Source organism: Grammomys surdaster, unplaced genomic scaffold, assembly GCF_004785775.1.
Source record: "Grammomys surdaster isolate TR1022 unplaced genomic scaffold, NIH_TR_1.0 126187, whole genome shotgun sequence".
NCBI lineage: Eukaryota > Metazoa > Chordata > Mammalia > Rodentia > Muridae > Grammomys > Grammomys surdaster.
The window spans coordinates 8,965,230-8,986,196 of NW_021620993.1; the positions used below are offsets into that span (position 1 = coordinate 8,965,230).

General features: G+C 49.2%; 1 protein-coding gene and 1 non-coding gene across 3 annotated transcripts in view; both read left to right on the forward strand.

The window, feature by feature from the left end:
• Positions 1–19,835, forward strand: part of Ap1b1 (adaptor related protein complex 1 subunit beta 1) — a 55,556-nt gene extending 35,721 nt beyond the window's left edge. The window contains exons 10-22 of one of the 2 annotated variants that reach the window (XM_028758022.1): positions 879–994; positions 1,422–1,587; positions 6,730–6,828; positions 7,433–7,692; positions 8,252–8,453; positions 9,556–9,711; positions 14,533–14,678; positions 16,081–16,210; positions 16,478–16,562; positions 17,094–17,180; positions 17,277–17,431; positions 18,007–18,015; positions 18,854–19,835. In XM_028758022.1, coding sequence (XP_028613855.1) covers positions 879–994; positions 1,422–1,587; positions 6,730–6,828; positions 7,433–7,692; positions 8,252–8,453; positions 9,556–9,711; positions 14,533–14,678; positions 16,081–16,210; positions 16,478–16,562; positions 17,094–17,180; positions 17,277–17,431; positions 18,007–18,015; positions 18,854–18,928 — 1,686 coding nt within the window. In that variant the 3' untranslated portion in view covers positions 18,929–19,835. The remainder of the gene's footprint in view (positions 1–878; positions 995–1,421; positions 1,588–6,729; positions 6,829–7,432; positions 7,693–8,251; positions 8,454–9,555; positions 9,712–14,532; positions 14,679–16,080; positions 16,211–16,477; positions 16,563–17,093; positions 17,181–17,276; positions 17,432–18,006; positions 18,016–18,853) is intronic. The other variant, XM_028758023.1, reaches the window with a different exon arrangement.
• On the forward strand, positions 15,109–15,192 carry LOC114613114. Its single transcript, XR_003710132.1, has one exon. It is a non-coding gene; the product is annotated as a small nucleolar RNA SNORD125 (small nucleolar RNA).
• Positions 19,836–20,967: the final 1,132 nt, after the last annotated feature.

The window sequence follows — 20,967 nt, forward strand, 5'->3', positions numbered from 1 at the left end:
TCCTAGCAGTTATTCATGATCCAGGAAACTCAAGGGTCACCAACAGAGCCTCCAAAGTGCCCACTATGCGGATTAGACTGGCTCTTTCTCATTTGGGCCCTTAAGTTGTAACAGGTAAGGATGGTTCTACAGCATTACTGAAGGCCACAGGGCAGCCAGCAGCTTGTGGGCTTCCTATTAGACTTGACTTATTACCACGGAGGTCTGGGGCAGGACCTCTGCTGGATAGCTATCTCAGTAGATCCCTTGATTGAGCTACTGGGCTTCTCCTCTGAGCTACCAGGCCACTCTAAACCCTAGGTCCTGTCATTTTATTCCCTCCCACTCTGCCTATTCCTTGACTGTTGACCTGGACTCAATGGGTCTGCTGATAGCTTAAGGATCCTGGGAGAGCTAGTCACACTCAATACAGACCCTTGAGGAAGTTAAAGTGTTTTCCCCTTGATGTTTATTTATTAGGGCCCTCCTGAGACATCTGCACCATTAGGCTGTTATTGTTGTATAGAAATAAAAGCAAAAGACTAGGAACAGAAACTTTGTGGGTTTAGTCATAGAAGCCCATTTTATGAAACAAGCCAGAGAGACGGGCCAAGTAAGGTCACTCAGCCCTTGGGCTTTGCCTGGAGGAACTCTCGACCTCACACTGTCAAGAGCTTTCTCTTGTTTCTCTGCCTTTCTCATGTTCTTATCTATCTGTATGTCCTTTTCATCCAGAGCCTACAGTTGGCCCTTTCTCTACCTCCTCCTCAAGGGAGAGTGATCTGTTCTCATGCTATGATAAGGAAGGTGGAGCACGGTGATTTAAGCTGCTTGGCCTTGGCATGATTGTTAGTCCTGTTGGAAGCTGTGTGCCCACACTGCTCCTTTTTCCCACACAGCAATCTGCAGAGCGCTGTGTGAGCACATTGCTTGATCTCATCCAGACCAAGGTCAACTATGTGGTCCAGGAAGCCATTGTGGTCATTAAGGACATCTTCCGCAAGTACCCCAACAAGTAGGTGCCCACTCTTCCTGGTAAGAGGACAGCCTGGCTTCCTCGTCCTCGTTTCCTTTTCCATCTCACAAGCAGCTTTCTCAGAAGAAACTTTGTCTATCTTCTTTTACCCAAACTGGCCATCCAGGCAAAATAAGAACAGCTAAACTCCAACAGCTAAAACATCCCCTATCACTGGGTAGTGGTGGCACTTGCCTTTAATGCCAGCAGTTGGGAGACAGAGGCAGGCAGATCTCTGAGTTGGAGGCCAGCCTGGTTTACATAGTGAGTTCCAGTACAGCCAGAGAAACACAGTCTCAAAACCAAACAACACACACACACTCACTCACACACACACACACACGCCCTATCCTTAGCTCCTCTCTAGATCTGGGAAGCTGCATGTCTTCATTGGTGCTCACACACTGGCTCATTCACACTTTCCCAGGTATGAGAGTGTGATAGCCACACTGTGTGAGAATCTGGACTCTCTGGATGAGCCTGAGGCCCGAGCTGCTATGATCTGGATAGTGGGCGAGTATGCTGAGCGGATTGACAATGCAGATGAGCTGCTGGAGAGCTTCCTTGAAGGTTTCCATGATGAGAGCACCCAGGTGAGCCTTCAAGTGGACAGACCCATTACTGACCTCCTGGCCCACTTGTGGCCTGTACTAGCACTGCTGGTATGAGCTGGCATTAATTGACAGGCTCTGTGTGGTCCCCTTTTCTCCCCACAGCAGTGCCTCAGAAGACACAGCACAGTCTGTGGTATGTGTAGAAGATGATCAGAAGTCTCTGGCTTTGTTTTTAATTTCATATTTCTCTTTGGTCATACCTTGACATGGTTGAAAATAGAAACGCTGCAGGGACTTTACAATGAAAACTCCTCCTCTAACTGCTTTCCTGGCCATAGCCATTGCTAGCATCCTTGGTTTCTTGGTGATACAAAGGTTGTAGGAATGTACCAGTAGATATGCATGCACACATGCATATTCATTTGCAGCCAGTTCTTATTGTTCTTGGCATTTGCGTTCCATAACCACTACAATTCCTGAATAAGTAAGTACTGAGGTCTCTTCCTGAAGAGACATAAATTTAGATCCTATGATGTCTAGACATTTTTATCAATTGGTCAACATACAACATCATTGATTCATTAGCATTGAGCTCTGGCCAACAACTCTGTGACTTGTGCCTGACTAAAGTTTATCTGCATACATATTACTCAACAGAGAACATTCCAGCCTTCTGGACAAGCACTACAGCATCACAGCTTAGAGACAGTTTTAAATGAGGAAAAGGATACTTTTTACAGGATGAGAACTGAAAAAAAGGTAGAGTCAGCCTTACCTTGTCCAACTTCAGCTTGGACATATACATCAGGTGCTCTCTGCCTGCATGTACAGGTGACCACACAAGCCCTGTGTAAATACTGATTTTAAAGGGCAACAAGAGGCAGATTTACAAGCACAGAAACAGGCTACGTCAATGTACACATGTAATCTCAGCATTTGTGAGGTAGAGTTTATCAGATGTTTGCAGTCATCCTTGGCTATGCAGATAGTTTTGAGTCTGGCCTGGGTTACTTGAGACTTTGTCAGTAAAAACAAGACTGTTGTGATGACTCGGTGCGTAAAGTCACCTCCACCCAGCCTGACATCTTGAATTCAGTCATAGGAACGTACTTAGTGTTAAGAGAGAATCAACTCCTGCAAGTTGTTCTCTAGCCTCCGCTGTCTCATGGCATGCACAGCCACTTGCACACACACAGTAATCACTTGTAATAAAAAGTAAAACCACATTTTTACAAGTGTGAGGATGTAAATGCTATAATAGTCCACTATCTACTTCAAATTGTTTAGGAGCTTGCCTTCTCACCCTTAGGATGTACCTGAAAGGCATGTCATCATTAATTCATTCATCCTTTAAGTCCATTGGACATTTGTGTGTTTAGTCTGTATTTGTAAACATACTGCTGTGATAGGCAGCATGGTGTGGAACTGTGAGTGTTTCAGGGATGAACCCATAAGCTGATAGCTTGGAGAGAAGGGATTGTACACTAGAGCTCTTGGTAGCTCTTGCCTGATTTTGTTTGCTAGAGAGGTTGTTCTGGTTTGACCTCCCATCTCAGATATACTTCCCTGCCTCTCATACTTGGTTTGAGCAGCTTAGAAGGTAGTGGGTGTAGTTTGTCTGCAACTTCTCATCAGTGTTCCTTTTGCTGTGAATTAGGAAATGTCTTCTGCCCAGTGTAACCTAGTGAGTCCAGGCATGCAGAGTGGAGTCAGAGAGCCTAGAGCCCACACCCTGTCATCTACTCACTCCCACTTAATGATGCTACGCTCATCTTAACTTGTGTTTAGCCCATCAGAAGTACTCATCAGTGGTAGCATTGACCTGGGTCAGAATTAGATTCAAAAGGGAAGTGGCTCAAGAGAAAGCAGGGTCTGCTGGTCCCTGTAGCCTACATGTGTGAGCAGCACAGGCCTCCCTGTACTCCTGCTTGCGTTATGGTGTTGGGGCTGTCTCTGCCACCTACATGGCTCTGCTTTGGTCAAAGTCTCTCAAGCAGGGTTACAGTGGGTCAGCAGTTCAGGTTCTGTCCTTAAAGTTTTAACAACTCCCACAGAAAAAGAACTTTTACACCAACGGTCTAACAGAAGCCCCAAAACCTGTCTGTGTTTTCTGGAGCCATTTACCAAGACTAATCAGCCAGTTGTTCATTCTGGTCTGTATAGATTGGAAGAGACAGAACGGCAGTTCTCTGAAGGAAAGCCAGCAGAGTGGGTGCTAAGTGAGCAAAAACAGCAGATGTCCATGGCAGAATCAGTGATTCTCACTGCCACTCACCTCCCACTGCCGCCCGCCTCCTGGCTCTGTGCAGCTTCACTTTTACATCAGACCCTGACTGTGGCTCCCAGGAAGCCAGGCCTCACCTGTATTGTTTCTGCCCTGTAACTAAGTCCTCCTTAAGGTTACTGCGTAGGATTGCCTCGGGGTGTAAACTACCAGATATTTGGGCAAATCTTGTAGCCTCTTCCTGCACAGGAATAAACCTGCTGAAGAGCCAGGGACTGGGGAAGTTGGAAGGAAAAGCTGAGTCAGGAGTCTATAGGGAAGAAAATATCCCTGAAATTCTGGACTGACTTTTCGTTTTGTTTTTTTTTTTTGTTTTGTTTTTTTGAGACAGGGTTTCTCTGTGTAGTCCTGGCTGTCCTGGAACTCACTCTGTAGACCAGGCCGGCCTCGAACTCAGAAATCCACCTGCCTCTGCCTCCCAAGTGCTGGGATTAAAGGCGTGCGCCACCACTGCCCAGCTGGACTGACTTTTCATGTTCCTTAAATTCCTCAAGCCCTTGCAGGGTGTGATGGTGCACAGCTCCAGTCCCAGCACAGCTGGGTTCACAAAGGGTTATTGCCTTTGAGCTCTTTGACTCTTGTGGCTAACCAAGAGGTTTACCCCATTTTACAGATGAGGAGACCACCTCAGTAACTTTAATGACTGTTGGAAAGAGATAAAGTCAGAGTTTAGCTGAGGAGTGATGTCACTCTAGCTCCTGACAAGTGCCATGGGTTGTTTGCACAGCTCACAAGACATCAGCTCCCATCTGAAGTGGGTTATTGCTTTTTTTCTCTCTGTTTTTTTTTTTTTTTTTTTTTTTTTTTTAAGGGTGCTTTTGCAACAGGGTTTCCATACATCTTAGGCTGGCCTCCAGCCAGAATTTCTGATCCTCCTACCACTCCCCAGTACTGGGATTGCAGGTATGGACCACTCTCAGTTTAGGCCATATGTCTTCCTCACTGACTGAAGGGGAATGGCTGGAGTCCCATGTGGAAGCCACACGCTGGGCTTACTCCTGCCTTGAAAACAGTAGCTGCTGTTCCTCCTTCACTGACCCATGTGTAAGCAGATGGCAAGGGGCTATGGGTGAACTCATTCCCAGAAGAAACCTCTCCTTTTTTTTAATTTTTTTTTTTTTAAAGGGAGCATGGGAGGACACATTACAGCACTTGAGTGGAAACCAAAGACAGCTTTCAGGAGTTAGTTCTCTCTTTCCACCATGTGAGTCCCAGGGATTGAACTCAGGTTCAGACAGCCTTAGCAGCAAGCATCTGTACCCACTGAGCCATCTTACCAGCCCATCCTCTCCATTCCTATTCCTGTTGTCAGACTATAACTACCCTGCAAGCTAGGAAGATGAAGCCACATTACCAGTATTGCTGCTGCTGAGCTGCCTGGGCCGTTGCTTCCAACTTTGCAACAGACCTGTCCCAGGCTAACAAAAAAGAAAAAGACGTAAGAAGGACCATCTGCATGGTCTCATGTACATAGTTTATTCAGCCATGAATTTCCTTCTTTGGTTTTTTTTTTTTCTGTTTTGTTTTTGTTTTTTGAGACAGGATTTCTCTATGTAGCCCTGGCTGTCTCATTCTGCAGACCAGGCTGGCCTATAACTTAGAGATCTGCCTGCCTCTGCCTGCCTCTGCCTGTGGAGTTCTGGGATTAAAGGTGTACACCACCACTGCTCGGAATGCTTCCCTTTTCATGGGCAAAATTAATAACATCTAAAATGACACGGTGGCTCATGGCTGTAATTCCAGGACTTGGGAGGTTGAGGATGGAGAGTTGCTTTGCATTTAGTCCAGTGGAGTAAGTTAAGAAATGAGTGATCAGCCTGGGCTATGGAGTGTGAGCCCGCATCAAAAGCAGGACAGGTAAATAAAAACACAGTGAATTTTCAAAAATTGTCAGCACTCAACAATTACTCAAGCCTCTGGACTCTAGGCATATGGAACCTTGGAAAAGGAATTCAGCAGCTGACTCAACATGTGGTTTGAACCACATCCACTCCAGTCTTGGAAACTCAGTACTATAAGCCATCCACCACCTTGACCAGGCTCTTCTAGAAGACATGGAGTATACTTCAAACAGCTGATCAAAGCAGGGCCCAACATGGCCCCTCTTTTAAAGACCTACAAGATCACAGTAGCCTGTGGCTAGGAGGGCCTAATGTGCTCTTTCAGCATGCATCACAGCATGGATTTCTTGAATTTCTTAGGCACTAGCCTAAGCAGTATAGAGTCACACAGTGAGCTAGACAGATCCTATCCCTACCCATCAAAAGCTCACAGTCAGCCCATTGTGGTGGCACGCAGCACTCAGGAGGCAGAGGCAAAGTACTGTAAGTTCCAGGACAGCCAGAGCTATATAGTGAGACCTGTCTTGGAAAAAAAAAAGAAGAAGAGGAGGAGGAGGAAGAAGAAGAAGCAGCAGCAGCATCTCCTCACAGCCATAGGGACAGCCTGGTAGCTGATAAGGACATAGAGGAGACTGTGGAAGTGGGGGCTGGGGATCAGCATGGCTACGATAGGAGTGCCAGCAAGGCTGAGGGGATCTCGAGAATAGAGGGCTCAGAGATGCTTGCTACCTTCTGATAGGCATGTAGTTCCCCAGTGGCAGGCTAGCTCTGTGGAACCTGGCTGGCCTGTCCTCTGGATCTCTGTAGCACCATTAACACCCCGAAGGAGCATACCAGTCACACAGGTTGCCTTTTGAAGCGAGCCTCTCTTAGAGCCATGGAGTTGAAGCTCTGGGATCCAGCGGAGCCCTACCAGCCACAGAGTACAATGCCCAGACCCACGCTCCTCAGCAGCAGCCCCAAGACGAGGAGAGCTGTTCCTGGTTGCATCTGTTCTGAGACCTGCCACACCTCCCTTGGTTGTACATTCCACCCTATTTGCCTTGTCCTCTGCAGGTCCAGCTACAGCTACTCACAGCCATTGTGAAGCTCTTCCTGAAGAAGCCAACAGAGACTCAGGAGCTGGTACAGCAGGTCCTCAGTTTGGCCACTCAGGTAGTGCCCCCACCTCTCTGCTGCTCCTCATATCAAATCAGAGAAGCTTTATTCCTGGAGCCAGTCTCCCTCTAACCTCTCAAGGGTAGTGTATGTTCGAATTGATGCCAGAGTACCCTGAGATCCCTGACTTCTGGGGGTCAGCATCACAGGCAGATCCACATAGTATGGTGTCACCAGGTAAAACTAAAGAGGGTTTTGTGGGAATGAATGCTGGAAGATTCACTGCAAGGTAGGGGAATGAAGACAGGAGTAGGCATGACCTGCCTAAATTAGACATCCAAGGAGACAAAGCTGAAAGTTGAGGAATGGGATGTGTTCCTTAAAGTGGTTTGGAAGCCAGCTTTCAGGTATGTTCAGAATCCTTGGGTGAGATGGGTGTGGTAGCACATGCTTTTAATCCTAGCACTTGAGAGGCAGGGGTAGGCAGATCTCTGTTAGTTCAAAGTCAGCCTGGTCTACATAGTGAGTTCCTGAGAAACCCAATCTCAAAAACCCAAAAAGAAAGGGGAAAAAGATAACTGTTATAAGGCTGGTCTGTGGGAGGGCCTCCTTCTCATGTGGGAAGGAGTTACACAGGCTGCTCCAACCCCGCCCCCCCAAGGACTCAGACAATCCAGACCTTCGGGACCGAGGCTACATCTACTGGCGCCTGCTCTCCACGGACCCTGTAGCTGCCAAAGAGGTGGTACTGGCTGAGAAGCCCCTCATCTCAGAGGAGACAGACCTTATTGAGCCTACACTGCTGGATGAACTCATCTGCTACATTGGCACACTGGCCTCTGTCTACCACAAGCCTCCCAACGCTTTTGTGGAGGGTGGCAGGGGAGTGGTGCATAAGAGCCTGCCACCTCGGACTGCTTCGTGAGTACAGCTGTCTAGCATGCATGCAGGCCTTAGAGGATGGCCCCTGGAAAGGCCTTAGTTTAAGCAAACTAGGATTCTAGCCACTTTCTGCCAATGTTTAACTACATACTAGGTGTCCACTATCACCCCATGTAATCCTCTGAGTTATTGAGACACAGTGTCCATTTAACAGGTGAGGATAGTGGGTATAGAGAGTTTGGATAGTTGAGGACCCCATAGCTAACAGGAGGACTTCTACTTCCAAAGACCTGTTCCTACCACCTCTGTTGCTCCTGGGTGGCTGATTTGGCCCAGTGATAGTCCTTGGAGGCTGGCATCTTGTTTCCTTTTGAGAATAAGCTAAACTATGCACAGTTGGCTCCTCCCATGGAGAGCTTAAAAAGTAGATGACCCGAAGGAAGCAGAGAGGCAAGTCATGTAGTCCCATACTCACACCCCAGACAGCAAGGAGACCCAGAGCCTGACTTAGGCAAAGATCTTGAAGACTAACATCTCTTTACCTTCCCTGGAACATTCTGATACTGTTACCTCACCTGATCCTCTCTGTGTCCTACAGGAGCGAGAGCACAGAGAGCCCTGAGACAGGCCCTGCTGGAGCACCTGCTGGTGATCAGCCTGATGTCATTCCTGCCCAGGGTGACCTGTTAGGTGACCTCCTCAACCTGGACCTTGGGCCCCCAGTGAGTGGCCCACCCTTAGCTGCCTCCTCAGTGCAAATGGGAGCTGTGGATCTTCTTGGTGGTGGCCTCGACAGTCTGGTATGTCCTAGGTCCCTCAGATGTCACTAATGATCTTCAGAGGAGTAGGCTTTGATTCCCCTCTGTGCTGTATCAGACAAGGGAGGGTGTGTGAGATGCTCAGTCTGCTCGGTGGTGATCCTGTAGCTCCACACTTAGGCAGCCGCAGCCTGTTAGGCTGTTCCTAGCTTTGGGGAGCCAGGTCTTTGTCTACTCACTCTCAAGCTACCAGGTAGGGAGAGCAGCCCAGCCAGGCCTCCATGGAAGATCAAGGGTAGAATTTCCTTCTGCCCCTCGAAAGAGGTATGGTAAGCCTAGTCCAGGATCTCTCTGCCCTTCTTCAGGCACGTAATGGGGCTGGGCAGAGGCAGCTTCTGAACCTTTCCCTTGGTGTTAATAGTTTGGCCAGGAGAGAGCCTAGGACAAAACACAAGTTATGGCACAGGGTGTGAGGGAGGGTGCCAGGCTAAATAAAGCCATGAGGGAAGGCAGTGTCCTCAGAACAGATTCATCCTAACTAGAGCCACAGTTAACTAACCTATCTCTTTTTTTCTCTTGTCTCATGTTCTTTCCTTGCCTCTCTCTCTGCATGTTGCTGCCTGTCTCTTCACCCTGCCTGCTTCTGCTTGGAGATGGGGGATGAGCCTGAAGGGGTATGGTTCAACCCTCTGTCACCAGTTCTTTATCTGTGCTGAACCTTGGCCAATGGTCCAGTGTCTAGCAGTCTCTGCATTGACTTCCTGGCATGCATTTGCCTCTGACCACCATGCCCACAAATTCTTCAGTGTTCACAACCCCATGACAGTGATGTCTTGTCATCCTAAAGACGCCTGGCCCTTGCCCTGAGCTTCTCACCTAGAGGACAGCCCTATATGTTAGAGGCTCCCCTTGGATGGGTCAAGTCTTCTCCCAGAGATCACTCCTTGAGGTTCAAGGCTTGTGGGACTCTGGGATGCTCAACCTCTTTTCCACCTACTTTACTTTGTCTTGTTTCTGCTACTTAAAGTCGATGTGGAGGGTGGTCCTGTTCTTACCCCACTGTTTTCGAAAGAGCCAGGTGACTGTTCCTCCTGGGCCCCTTAATGTCCCTGCTTCTCATGCATGTCTTTGATCTGTTTGCCAGATTGGAGATAGCAACTTTGGGGCACCTTCAGCATCGGTGGCAGCAGCAACAGCACCAACCAGACTTGGAGCACCCATCAGCAGTGGCTTAAGTGACCTCTTTGACCTGACCAGTGGTGTGGGCACCCTTTCAGGATCCTATGTAGCTCCCAAAGCAGTAAGTCCTTCACCTACTTTCCTGGCTGGAACAGAGAAAAGAAACTGAATTGGGATTGCTAAGGCCTCCCACTGAACTCTCCCTGTGAGGATGAGTGATGAGCCTGAAGGGTGCAGTCCTTTGTCTTTCACTCTTCCTGTACTCTACCTATGGTCTATATCCCAGCAGCCTCTGCTTTGACCTGTCTGACAGCAGTGCCTTGCTGGGTGTCACAGTCAGCATCTGTTGAGCAAAGATGGGGGATGCACTGCAGTCTGTTGTCTGTGGTAAACCCTAGAGGGAAGGTGGTCTTGTCAGAACATAGGTTCTCAGTACTGTTAGATCCAGTGCCTCAGACACAGAAAACTTGTCTCTAAAGAAAACTGATGGGCTGGAGAGATGGCTCAGCGGTTAAGAACACTGACTGCTCTTCCAGAGGTCCTGAGTTCAATTCCCAGCAACCACATGGTGGCTCACAACACCTGTAATGGGATCTGATGCCATCTTCTGGTGTGTCTGAAGACAGCTACAGTGTACTCATATAAATGAAATAAATAATTCTTTAAAAAAAAAAAAAAAAAAAAAAAAGAAAACTGATGGCCCATATGACTTGTCTTAATATGCAAATTAAAAATAACTGTGTCTCCATCAGTATATGGAGACAAATGGAAGAAAATACATAGGCCAGTGTTATAAACACAGCACACCTATCTACCTAGATACCTAGATGACATGGCGGTATGTTGTCACTGTAACAGGACAGGCATGGGTGGCATTAGTAATTCAGTATGGCTGGAGGTACTGTTCAGTGGCAACTGACTCTCAGTACAGTTACAACACGGCAGGTACCAGATGTGGTGATGTAAACCTATAATCTCAGCACTTGGGAAGTAGAGGCAGGAAGGATCAAGGGTTCAGTGTTACCAGGCATGGTGCTGTATGTCTTAATCCCAGTACTTTATACTGGCAGAGACAGGCAGATCTCTGTGGGTTCCAGGCCAGCTAAGGCTATATAGAAAGACCCTGTTTCCAAGGCCAGGATGTGAACAGCTATGGTGGTATACCCCTTTAATCCTAGCACTCAGGAAGCAGAGGCAAGTGGATCTCTGTGAGTTTGAAGCCAGCCTGGCCTACATAGAGAGTTCCAGGAAAGCCAGAGCTGCATAATAGAAAGACCCTATCTCAAGAAGAAAAAAAAAAAAAAGGAAAAAGAAAAACACAAAACAAGCTCCCAATGAGTTAGTCTTGAGAACTTCTGTGTGTTTATGTATTTCTGTGTATGTAAAGACTGCTCAAAGGATGCATAGAGTTGATCCATGGCAGACTGCTCAACATTCCTGTCTTTAGTCCCTAAAACATAGTACCTCACCCCCTTACCTCATCATGTCTCCTGGAGAATGGCCCATAAGTACCCAGTGTGTTCCTGAGGGTATCGCTGTCCACTAAGACATTTTGCTAGACTAGAGTTTCTTGAGGCAGGAAGCCAAGCCAGGCTCAGGGCTTGCTCGTGGTACAGATTTGGCAATAGCCGCTGGAGAGTTCTACACTGAATGATGACATGGTTTCATTTACAACAGTTGAGCTTTAGCACTGTGGAAAGGTGTGGAGTTGCATAGAGCCCAAAGGAGAATATCAAGACAGACGAGACTAAGTCAGGGGAACTTTCTTGGTAGTGGGAACAGCAGGGTGTGAAGGGGCTGAAGCCAGTCTGATGTGAACAGCCATACAGTTATAGGCACTAAGATAAAACCATTGGCAAAGCCATAGGTGAAAAAAGCTAAGCTTGGCATATGAATGTTTATGCCTGGTACTAGGAAGAGCTCAGTGTGGATCATGTCATTTGTGCCAGGGAAGCTCTACAAGGACATATATGACCTAATAATTTCACAACACAGTTCAGAGGCCATGTATGCTGAACCTTTATCTTCTGAGGTTCCCATCTCGAGCTTTAGGGGCCCACCCATCTAAGTCTGTTGTGCTTGGAGCTGTAAGCAGCACCTGCATCTTTGTGGCCTGGCCTCACCTGCAGAAGTGGCCAGGACCCCAGGCAAGCCACTTAGAAGCTCGGTCTCTGAGAAATCCACATGGCAGCAGCTCTGCCACATGCAGCAGCAGGCTTGATGCCAGGCACGCAGCAGCCTTCCACAGCAGCAGCCTACAGGGTCCTCCTACAGCCATATGTTACTGTTATTCATTTTATGGTTGAGAAGTTTGAGTGCTTTTGCCTGTAGCCACATAGCTGGTAAGTGACAGAATCTGGAATTGCATGGAGGGCAATGACACTGTAGCCTGTGCTTCAACTTCTATGCCACTGTGCCGCAAAGTGAACATTTGTTTGCTTTCCATTTTTGAACTAGAGTCTCACTGTGAAGTCCCATGCTGGCATTGGTCTTGTGGCAGTTCTTCCGCCTCACTTTCCAAAGGGCTAGGATTGTAGGCATGAGTGACCGTACCTGGCTATATACATTATAAGGTCACAAGTCAGTCAGCAGGACCAGAGTACAATGTGCTATAATATAAACCACAGTTACCTGCTGTACAGATTGTTGACACCAATCACCAAGTCAAAACATACTCATTAAAATCCTAACAACAGCCATACTTGGGATGTAGAGGCAGGAAGATCAAGAGTTCAAGGCCAGCCTTGGCTATATGAAATCAAAACAAGCAAACAAACAACAACTCAGTGGAGCCAGTGACATCACTCAGAGGGTAAAAGAGCTTGCCACCACACTTCATGACTTCAGTTCAGTCACTGGGCCCACATGGTAGAAGGAAATAACAACTCCCACAAGTTGTTGTCTGACCTCTACATGTACATCATGGCATCTGTAATATATACACATATGAAATAAATAGAACTAAAACCATTTTTTAAAAAGTTGATCAATAGGATATAGTGGTACCCATTTCTATTCCCAGCATTAAAAGGCAGAAGGATCTCAAAACAAGAACTACTGATGCCACAGGGAGGAATCCTGCTGCCTGGTATTCACTGGATACTCAGCAAGGATTGAGAAGCCATGAGCTGGCCTTCCATGTGTGTATAGGTGTTAACTGATGACATCACTGCTAGTTTGGTGAAGATAATGTTCCTGGTCACACTTAGTGCTGGTGATGAGAGCTTCAGTGACTGAGCTGGACGTAATCAGGCAGGCTCCTGGAGGGAGAGGATCCCACTCCTTAGTCACTGACGAAGCAGGAGCAAGTCATCTGTATTTCCTTCACAACACTATTACTACTGGGGTTCTTTCATACAGGACTCCTCTTTGGTAGGTATGCTCCCTATACAGAACATGGGGTACCCTGTATGTGAGAACTCCAGGTTGGTCTGGCATGGGTTAGCAGCTAGTGACAGTTAGTGAACTTCAGCCAGTTAGTGAAATTTAGTTCAAAACACTGAGACTTTCTCAGGACCCTGAGTCTACAATGACCCTCAGAGTGCAGGATCAGATGTGACATGGTAGTTGGGAGAGGACCAGTTCTGTAAACGTAAGAGGCCCGTTGAGAGAGAATCATGAACCTGGTGTGAAGGAGCCATGCCTAGGACTAGGCTTAGCAGAGTGCTCTTACACGCCAAGCCTTGGTAATCAGCCTGCCAGGTGTGGGGACACAGAAGAGCTTTCCAACAGTGGAAATAGCAGGGGAGACATCTTGAGGTAAGGACAAGATAATCATGGAGGAGGCTCCAGGCTCTGAACCCCAGTACACGGTGGGGAAGGGTTTTCCAAGGCTTCACAGTCATGTTTGCATGATCCCAACTGCTGTAAAAAGGGGGAAAGAGAAATCTAGGCAGCCAACTGAGTGAAGTTCTGTTACCTTGAGAGGTTGAAGCCTTGAGGGAAGATGTCGGGCTGTGTATAGCATGAGGGACAGGTACACTGCGGGACTTGTGGAAGCTGTCTGGTAAAGCTGTAGCCTTTTAATGTCAGGGGGCCAGTAAGCCCATTGGGAGACAAAGGGCCCGAGAAGTACCTGTGTAATCCAAAGGGTGACACTTACAGTTGTTCTTTACAGGCAGGGTTGATTCCTGCCATTTATTTAGTAAACACCCTGTGCACAGCAGCACCACACTAGACTCTAAGCTGCAGATGTAGATGGAATATCAAAACACTTTCCTTAATGGTCTCTGTGCAAGCAGTAAGAGGAGAGATATACGAGCTTACGGGGACGAGCTTCCTGATGGAGGAATTCTGCTCCTCAGCCTGTTAAGAGGGCAACCAGGACACTGGCAGGTGAGAACTTACTTCATACTGTCCGTACTATCAGGTCAGGCCCGTTTCTTCAGTGGAAGATTAGCCATATCTCCTGCAAGGAAGGACAGGCTGTGGCCAGGATCCAGAATGCTATTAGGTCTCAGCTCTGACCTTGGCTTGTTATGGTGCTGGCAGGGCTCACCTGTCTTCCTCAGTGTTGCCTTCTTTGACCTCTGAAGATGTCCTTTTGGTCCTAAGCTACTCTGATATACAGCTATATCATGATGCTGGCCCTGGGTGGGCTACAATATTAGCTTTCTTTTTGTTTGTTTGTTTTTGGTTTTTTGTTTTGTTTTTTTCGAGACAGAGTTTCTCTGTGTAGTCCTGGCTGTCCTGGAACTCACTCTGTAGACCAGGCTGGCCTCGAACTCAGAAATCCGCCTGCCTCTGCCTCCCAAGTGCTGGGATTAAAGGCATGCGGCACCACCGCCCGGCCAATATTAGCTTTCTTAACAAGATTATTTATCACGCCTTAGTGGTAGAAGCAGGTTAATCAGGAGGCCCTTTAGGAAAGAATGAGTCCCAGGGTAGCTACGACTCTGGGGTGGGAAAGAGGCACACAGTTCTTCTCACCCTCTTCCTACAGGTTTGGCTCCCTGCCATGAAGGCCAAGGGACTGGAGATCTCTGGCACCTTCACCCGGCAGGTTGGCTCCATCTCTATGGACCTGCAGCTGACTAACAAGGCCCTGCAGGTCATGACAGATTTCGCTATCCAGTTCAATCGTAACAGGTGAGTCCCTGGCCAAACTCAACAACAGTGTCTTGACCACTGTGTGGACTTCAAAGCACCAGGGCATCCCCGCTAACTTGCTCTCCACTGCTCAAAGGATAGTTTTGTGTCAGAAATCACTGTTCTAAGCCAGCCACCCACCACTGGAAGTGCCTCACATCTCCCTTCTGCCTCTCCTCCCAGGCCTGAGTTACTTTTCTGTAGGGGAACAACTCTGAAAAAGTGGGTTGGATAGTAGGCCTGCCACACAGCCTCCCCTGAGAGCAAAACAGGGCTCAACGCAAGTTTTCTTACCAGACAAGGACTCACTCTGAGAATGGGTAGTGACTGCTCCAAGCTCCTTGATGCCCCCAGCCCCCATGTCTCCTGTACTGCACATTGGTGAGGAAACATGCTTGCACCATGAGCCAGCCAGGCCAGGCTCTCTGGGAATCGTGGTAGCCCCTCTTCCTGGGTGGCTCCAATGATGAGCAAACTGAGCCTCTGAGAAGTCGTCTGAAGAGGCAGCTTCCTCGGGAGAGCCTTAGGCAGACTGGGGAGGCTGAGGCAGCTCTGCCTCTTCCATTCACAGGACACTAGAGGCCATAGGTGCGTGACTGTTTATAACAGACCCTCTGTGCATTAAACCTTCCTAAGGCCAGGGACTATAGAGTATTCGTCTCCATAGAGCCGCCTGACAGTCCAGGAGAGCAGATGTTATTTACTCCTTGTCATTCAAAGGCCCTCCCTGCCCAAGGTCACAGAGTGGACAATGACAGTAGGCCTGGGCTTCCCTCTGGATTCCAAGCAACTCTAAATAAGAGCATAGTTTCAGTTCTCAGCAGCCATTCACCCTGTAATGGCTGGGAGCTGAGTATAAGCTTGTTCCTCAGCGAAGGTTTGTGTTCTCATCAGGAAGAAGGAGTTGTGTATATTTCTGATTTTTACCAGTATAGAAATTGTCATATTGCCATATGCTACCCTTGACATACTGGGTGCTCAGTTCATGTTCCCTCCACACCACTGTGACAGCTTGCGGTTGTATGGCATGGCCAGTTGAAGTTCAGACAATGAAATCTGGTCTTACTAGGGGTGGTTGTCGCCCTCTTGAGTTATGGGTCTTAGCAGTAAATATCTAGGCTGGCAATTTTCCATTGAGAAACTTGTAGTCCAGGCCCCTGGTGTGTTGGGTGGAGGTCCTGAGGGAAGGGGCAGGGCCGTACTATCATGGCCTACTACGAACCAGCCCAGAAGAGAAAAGAAGCAGAGAAGTCTTGCTAGGCCCAGGTTCTTGTGTCCTATCTACGTGGTCAGTAGAGCAGGGGTGGTCAGGAGCTTGTCGAAGGCTTTCTTGATGAAGCTCTGTGTCCATCACTCCTCCCCACGCTTCCTACAACCCTGCGGGGCTTCTCTCTCTTTTCAGCTTTGGCTTGGCCCCTGCCGCACCACTCCAAGTGCATGCACCACTCAGCCCCAACCAGACTGTGGAGATCTCCCTGCCTCTTAACACAGTGGGCTCGGTCATGAAGATGGAGCCTCTAAACAATCTTCAGGTGTGACCTCACAGGACCAGACACCCCGTTTCTACCCAGTCTCAGCCATGGGGTGGATGCTAACTAGCCATATGTGTGAAAGCCTGAAAGAGAATTGTGGTCTTGGCTGCAGGTGGAACCTAGGCTAGGGGACAAAGGGCATGGTTACAAGGGAGGGCTTTATGAGAAAACCTGCTCTGGACACCCTACGTGGGCCCTTGGAGGTGGGATAAGCCCAAGAATCAGGGTGTCAGGCCTTGGGGACTGACTGGAGACCCCCATGCCTAGGTGGCTGTGAAGAACAACATTGACGTCTTCTACTTCAGCACGTTGTACCCACTGCATGTCCTCTTTGTGGAGGACGGGAAGATGGGTGAGTGGTGAAGGGCCCTGGGGATTTGCACAATGGGACTGCAGCTAGGAAACCTGGGAGGGCTAATGCCTGTAATAAGGATTAACAGGACAGCTTTCCCTTACGATGGAATCTTCAGCTGATCCTAGGGGGCCCCATCTCTGGCTTGCAGGTGGCCTGTGCGCCTTACTTATGAGCACTGCTGCTCACCCTTTAGCTTGTCTGTGGGCTGCAAAGAAGCAAGTCAGTCACCATATCTGGTAGCTATGTGTGGCACATCACCTTTGCCACAGAGCCATGTGTAGCAACCAGCTGCACAGAGGGAGGAGAAGATGAGGTCATAGCTGGTAAGGCAAAGGAGAGGCAGGAAGCAGACGGCATTCGGGAACAAGCCTGTGTCCTGAGCTGAAGCAGAGGGAACTGAGGAGGAGCAAGTGCCTTCAGTCAGCTTCCAGGTGGCACACTGAAGACCAGACCCATTCCTGCCATGTGATGCTGAGGAGCCACAAGTTATTAGGATCCCACCTCTCATCCCGCCCATTCACCCTGCAGACCGGCAAATGTTCCTGGCTACATGGAAAGACATTCCCAACGAGAACGAAGCACAGTTCCAGATCAGAGACTGCCCCCTTAACCCAGGTGAGCCCTCTTACCCCCAACTCCCAGCCCCCAGTACCCCACTCTCTCTCCCCTGTACCCACTGACTGGGCCTTCTGTGGCTGTCTGGTCCTGCAGAGGCTGCAAGCAACAAGCTGCAAAGCAGTAACATCTTCACTGTTGCCAAGAGGAATGTGGAGGGCCAGGACATGCTCTACCAGTCTCTGAAGTTGACCAATGGCATCTGGGTGCTGGCGGAGCTGCGGATCCAGCCAGGCAACCCCAGCTTCACGGTGAGAACCCCTGTACCCACTGCCAGGTCTTGACCCTCCACCTCCCTGCCCTGATAGCACTTCCCAAGTCAGCCACCCTAGTTTGCGCTCTTAGGAGGCTGATGGGTGTCGCTATGCCAAGGTCTCTTTGAGCCCAGTGTGAGAATTGGTTCTTAAACTTCAACTCAACCCCATCAGGTTACCCAAATAAGACACCAAGGATCATAAGCACTCATCCCCAGAAAGGGAAATAGTGTCACTGCTACAGGAGCTGGTCCTGCTGCCTTATGGGTAACTGTGTGCCTGCCCAGGGGCACAATGATTTCAGCAGGCCATGATTCTAGATCTCTAGTCAGAGCCATCAGAGGACAACTTCTAGGGCAGTCTGGGTATTTTGTAAACTCCACTGCTCTTCCCAGGCCTTGAGTCCAGGCTTTGCTTCCCCGTGTACTCTTGCCTGGTAGGTGTGGCCCTTCCCAATGCTGGTGACCTTGGTGCTGGTGGGTGGGGCTGTGATGGTGGCTGAGCTGGTGGTAATTTCCATCTTCCTGTTTGATTGCTGCATGTTCACCTTCCCTGCTGGTGCCATGGTACAGGACTTGGAGGTTAGCAAATTGCGTCTCCCTTCTTGTGCCCCACCTCCATCCTTTCCAGCAGTATTTCGCATGCCTCATCTCCTAGTCTGGCCCTGGTGCATTCTGCTTGCCCTGTCTCTTGGCCTTGCTTCAGCCTCATGCTCCCAAGGCCCAGCAGATGTGCATGGAGGTTACCAACACCAGGGCTTCCCAACCACTTGCACATATATGGTGTGCAGAGTCCTTAAAGGGAGGCCCATGGACCCCTCTGGGGGCCACTGCTGCTGAATCCAGAATTCTGCTTGCCAGTCGTTCATAGTTGCAGCCTCAGATAGACCTGATGTTCTCAAGTGGAAGGGCTGTTGGCTTCCATCCCTTCTGCTCGGAATCTCAAGGCTCAGACCTCACGCAGCACTGAGACAAATCCACACAAACTTGCTTCCTACTCAGGAACCAGAGCAATCCCCACATACTCAGGAGAGATCTGCTCCCCCTTAACCCTTTGTCCACTAGGACTGTATGTCAGAATTGCTCCTGACCCAGACCTCCAGAGGTTGTAGTGGAACAGACAGCCCAGAGAAGGGGGTGGGCTGGGTACTCCTGACGGCATGAATCATGCCGCCTGCCTATGGCTCCTGCGGCAGAACTGACAGCAGGCGTGGGGGCTGCAAGTATATTTGGTTCCCGCCCGGCTGTGCCGGCCACCCCCTCTGCTTTACCTCACATCTGCCCCACTCTTAGCTTCCAGCCTGCGGTGTATGCATGCAATACACTCCTGCTCACTTCTCCAGCTGCTGCCCGCTCCCTCCCATCCCTTTACTGAAGAGCCCCGGGATAAGTTCTTTCCCTGCCTCCTCTTCTCCTGCAGCTGTCCCTCAAGTGTCGAGCACCGGAGGTGTCCCAGCATGTATACCAGGCCTACGAGACTATCCTCAAGAACTGAAGTCCCTCTCGCATCCACCCCAGCCTTCTGTCAGCCCAGTCATGGAACCCTGTGGGTGGCAGTACCTCCTCCTTTCTTTGGGGAGAGGCCAGGTGGGCTCCTGAACCACCCAGGAGGCTCCCCTGATCCTAACCGAGGGCCTGGAGCAGGGCCGTGTCTCCTCCTAGAGTGAAATCTCAGTGCATCTCCAGTGGCTGCTGTTTTCTATTGCTGTTGATGTGAGATCAAAGGAAACGGAGCCAGCACAGCATTGCTGGACAGGGGCCCCAGGGCGCTCTTCCTTCTCCTCTCCTGGGTATGAAAATGGAAATCCCCCGGGGGTCCTAGCCCACGATCCCTGCCCTGTCTCCTCACTGACCCTGTCCTGGGTAGAGTCCTCTGGGTGCCAACATTACTGCGTGGGACCTCAAGGGCTGGAGGTGGTGATGGGCAGACATGAGCCCAGAGGAGCAACCTGGGCTAGCACCATCCACTCCATAAGACCGCAGTTGGTGCTCTGTGACCACCTGTGTGTCCCCTTGTGCCCCAGGGGATGGTCACTGCCTACAAACATTCCTTGGTGTCCCTCTGTGAGTCCAGGGCTCTTAGAACAGAAATAGGGTGAAAGGTGGAGTGAGGGGCAGTGGAACGCTTCTGGTGTGAGGCTCCTGTGGGTTCTCTAGCATCCGCTGGCTCCCAGTCTGTGTGTGTGACAGCGATGGGTTGTCCTGCCGCTGCTGTTTGATAATAAAGAGACTCTGCTTTTGGCAGTCATGCACATTTCTTTCCCTCTACAAACTGCTTCTGGTAGCTGGGGATAATATCTGACCCTGCAATAAGTATACCTAATACATATAAATGAAAATATATATTGTATATTTACCCTTATTTTCAAAAAGAGAAATCTAATAAAATTGATAACATCAAATGTGTTCCTGGCCAGTGTGTCAGGTTGTAAGGCTCTTCTGGCCAGGAGTCCTGCACTGAAGCCATATACCTGACTGTGGTCCCTTCCCTTCATTCTGCCTACCATGGCCTGCTGGAGTCCCTGCCGCCTTCCTGCTGTTGGTGTCGAGGCCTCCCCAGCTGTGTCTCCATCCATCCAAGGAAGGGTTTGTTGAGTTTCCTTTTTCGTGCCACATTGAAACAGCAGGAATGACTGCTGTGGACAGGAGAGGGCTGGGCAGTGTCGCATGTGTTCTGGGAGACACCCAGGACGAGGACTCACAAGAGACTAAAACAATTCGCCCAAGGAACATGAACTACTTAGAGGAAGTTGTACTACCCAAAAACAGTACCACTTCAGCACTGTTAACCTCATACTGCCCTTGGGGAGGGGAAGTCTCTTGCTGCCTGCTTCCATGAGGTAATGTTAGTGGATTCAACTTTGTGATGGTCTTGTGTGATTAATCACAGCTACTCTGGGTTCAGGACAGTATTGATCAGTCATATCATGCCTGAACAGGGTTCCCTAGTAACTTACCCCTTTCTTCAGCTCTTAAACGTTTTTTCCATCTCCTCTTTGGGGATGAGCAGTGTGCTATCAGGCCATAGCAGTAGTCACTTATTCTCAGTACTTTGGCAATTATGCATCTCTGCAGTAAGCACTGCCCACTGCAAACAGAAGCTTCCCTAACCAAGGCCTACAGCGACAGTAGTCTCAACAGCAGTGACATACCCATTAGGGGCTAGGACTTCACCAGCCATAAATTTTTGTTCCTGCAGTGGAATCCAACTAGAAAGCAATTGGTTGTGTCATAGCATGTGTACCACTCACTCAGCACATCTTACTTAGCAGGCTGATGTTAACATGCTGCCTGTATACATGGTTGATACACACGCACCATTGACAGCAATTGTCAGAAGCCTGTATAGCTCCTGGTGCCAAGAAAGCAGGAGGACCCTTCCAGCCAGCCCTTGCCAGGTGTTTCTGTGCCTTACAGCATAGGATATGGCAGCTTCAGCAATAAGGACTTAGCATCCAGTTCTAATGTGCAATCAATAACAATGAGAATTGCTTTTGTGATTTGTAAGGCTTCAGGGGTCACCCTGGCCACCAA